The sequence below is a fragment of the Dipodomys ordii genome, unplaced genomic scaffold, assembly GCF_000151885.1.
Source record: "Dipodomys ordii isolate 6190 unplaced genomic scaffold, Dord_2.0 Scaffold12300, whole genome shotgun sequence".
NCBI classification, from domain to species: domain Eukaryota; kingdom Metazoa; phylum Chordata; class Mammalia; order Rodentia; family Heteromyidae; genus Dipodomys; species Dipodomys ordii.
Window position 1 is genome coordinate 1 of NW_012279512.1, and position 1,872 is coordinate 1,872.

General features: G+C 51.4%; 1 protein-coding gene across 1 annotated transcript; it reads left to right on the forward strand.

Moving 5' to 3' along the window:
• Positions 1-332: 332 nt before the first annotated feature.
• On the forward strand, positions 333-1,569 carry LOC106002507 (zinc finger protein 236-like; the record flags this gene model as incomplete). Its single annotated transcript, XM_013037374.1, has 3 exons — positions 333-586; positions 778-879; positions 1,418-1,569. Coding segments are annotated over 3 exons (508 nt in total), but the record flags the coding sequence as incomplete, so codon positions are not given.
• Positions 1,570-1,872: the final 303 nt, after the last annotated feature.

Consider the following 1,872-nt stretch of genomic DNA (forward strand, 5'->3'; position numbering starts at 1 on the left):
CAGCTCAAGGCTAGCGCTCTACCACTTGAGCCACAGCACCACTTCCGGCTTTTTTTCTTTTTGCTTATGTGGTGCTGAGGAATTGAACCCAGGGCCTCGAGCATGCAAGGCAAGTGCTCTACCACTGAGCCACCTTCCCAGCCCCATGAATACATTTCTTTTTAGACAATGTAACCCATTCCCTCCCTTGTGCTTGTGATTTTTTTTTTAATGTTTTCATTTTAGCTCTTCTTTAAGAATTTTGTTTAATGAACTACCCCTTACACAGACATGTCTAGGCAGGCACTGTGGACAGCATCTAACTTTGAGAATTGTCACTGCTTTTTCTGAAGATACGAACTCGCTCAGCAGCTGCAGCAGCAGCAGCAGGCTGCCTCAGGGGATGACAGCACTGTGGACCAGCAGGGTCTCCAGGTGTCTGCACCCATGCCAGTGGAGATGGAGAGCACCGAGCTGCAGCCGGCAGCCGAGCCAGTCACCGCCGACCCCGAGGCCATGCTGGACCTGGGCCCTCAACACGTGGTGGGCACAGAAGATGGAGGCCTCCCGCAGCCGCTGGCAGACCAGCCTTTGGAGGCTGATGAAGGTAGACTTAGAAGTGATGCTGTAGTCAGTCCACACCCCTCATACTTACCACATTCATGTTGGGATCTCCCAGCTTTTTGGGGGTCTCTGTGTGTCTGTGTTTGTGTGTGTGTGTGTGTGTGATAGAACAACATGCATGACATTCGAGAGCTGTCATCCGTATCAGCTCCATCTCTCTGATTCTCACCTCAGATGGGTTTGCAGCCCCCCAGGACCCTCTCCCAGGACACATGGACCAGTTTGAAGAGCAGACTCCTCCACAACAGCCCTTTGAGTCAGCAGGGCTACCACAAGGTCAGCGAAAGCTCACTGACACTTGCAGACAGGCTGCCCTGTGCTGGGTTTGCTTTGATAACTATTGGAGGTGTTTTTCTGAAACACTTCTAAAATTTATGGTTTCTTTTTTTTTCTTTTTTTTTTTGGGGGGGGGGTCCGGTCGTGGGCCTGAACTCTGGGCCTGGCCGCTGTCCCTCAGCTCTTCAGCTCAAGGCTAGTGCTCTACCACTTGAGCCACAGCACCACATCTGGCTTTTTTTTTCTGCTTATGTGATGCTGAGGAATCAAACCCAGGGCCTCAAGCATGCAAGGCAAGCGCTCTACCACTGAGCAACCTTCCCAGCCCCTAAAATTTATGGTTTCACACCCAATAATTTTGTCATGAATTTTGTAAATTTTTATTGCACATACTACTGTGTGGTCCTCTCAGATCTCCTGAATGTGACTTAGTCACTTAGAGTGCCACACAGACCTCTCCTAGTTCTCACTCAGTAGAAATGTCTCTAGATACTTTTTATTTAACATATTGTGGAGCTCCTTTTGTGCTCTGCTTCAGGCTTCCCAGTGACTGACACATACAATCAACAGACTCCGTTTCCACCTGTGCAACAACTGCAGGATTCCAGCACACTCGAGTCCCAGGCCCTGTCTACAACTTTCCACCAGCAGAACCTATTGCAGGTTTCCAGCTCGGACACCATCAATGTGGTGCGTGTTTGCTGAAGGGGTGCATGCCTCTCGCTGCTCAGCAGGGGCCCTCCGTCCTCTGCTGTAACCTTTTCCTTTGCTTGCTGAGAGGACCTGTCTGTTCTCATGCCGTTCAGGTTAGCACGTGCGGAGACCTTGCTTTACAGCACACAGGGCTGCCTTCATCCCCTCCTCTCCCCTCTCCTTCCTTCCCTCCTCTCCCCTCTCCCCCTCTCCTCTCCTCTCTCCTCCCTTCCTCTCCTGTCCTCTCCTCTCCTGTCCCATTCTCTCCTCTCCCCTCCTCCCCTCTCCTCTCCTCTCCTC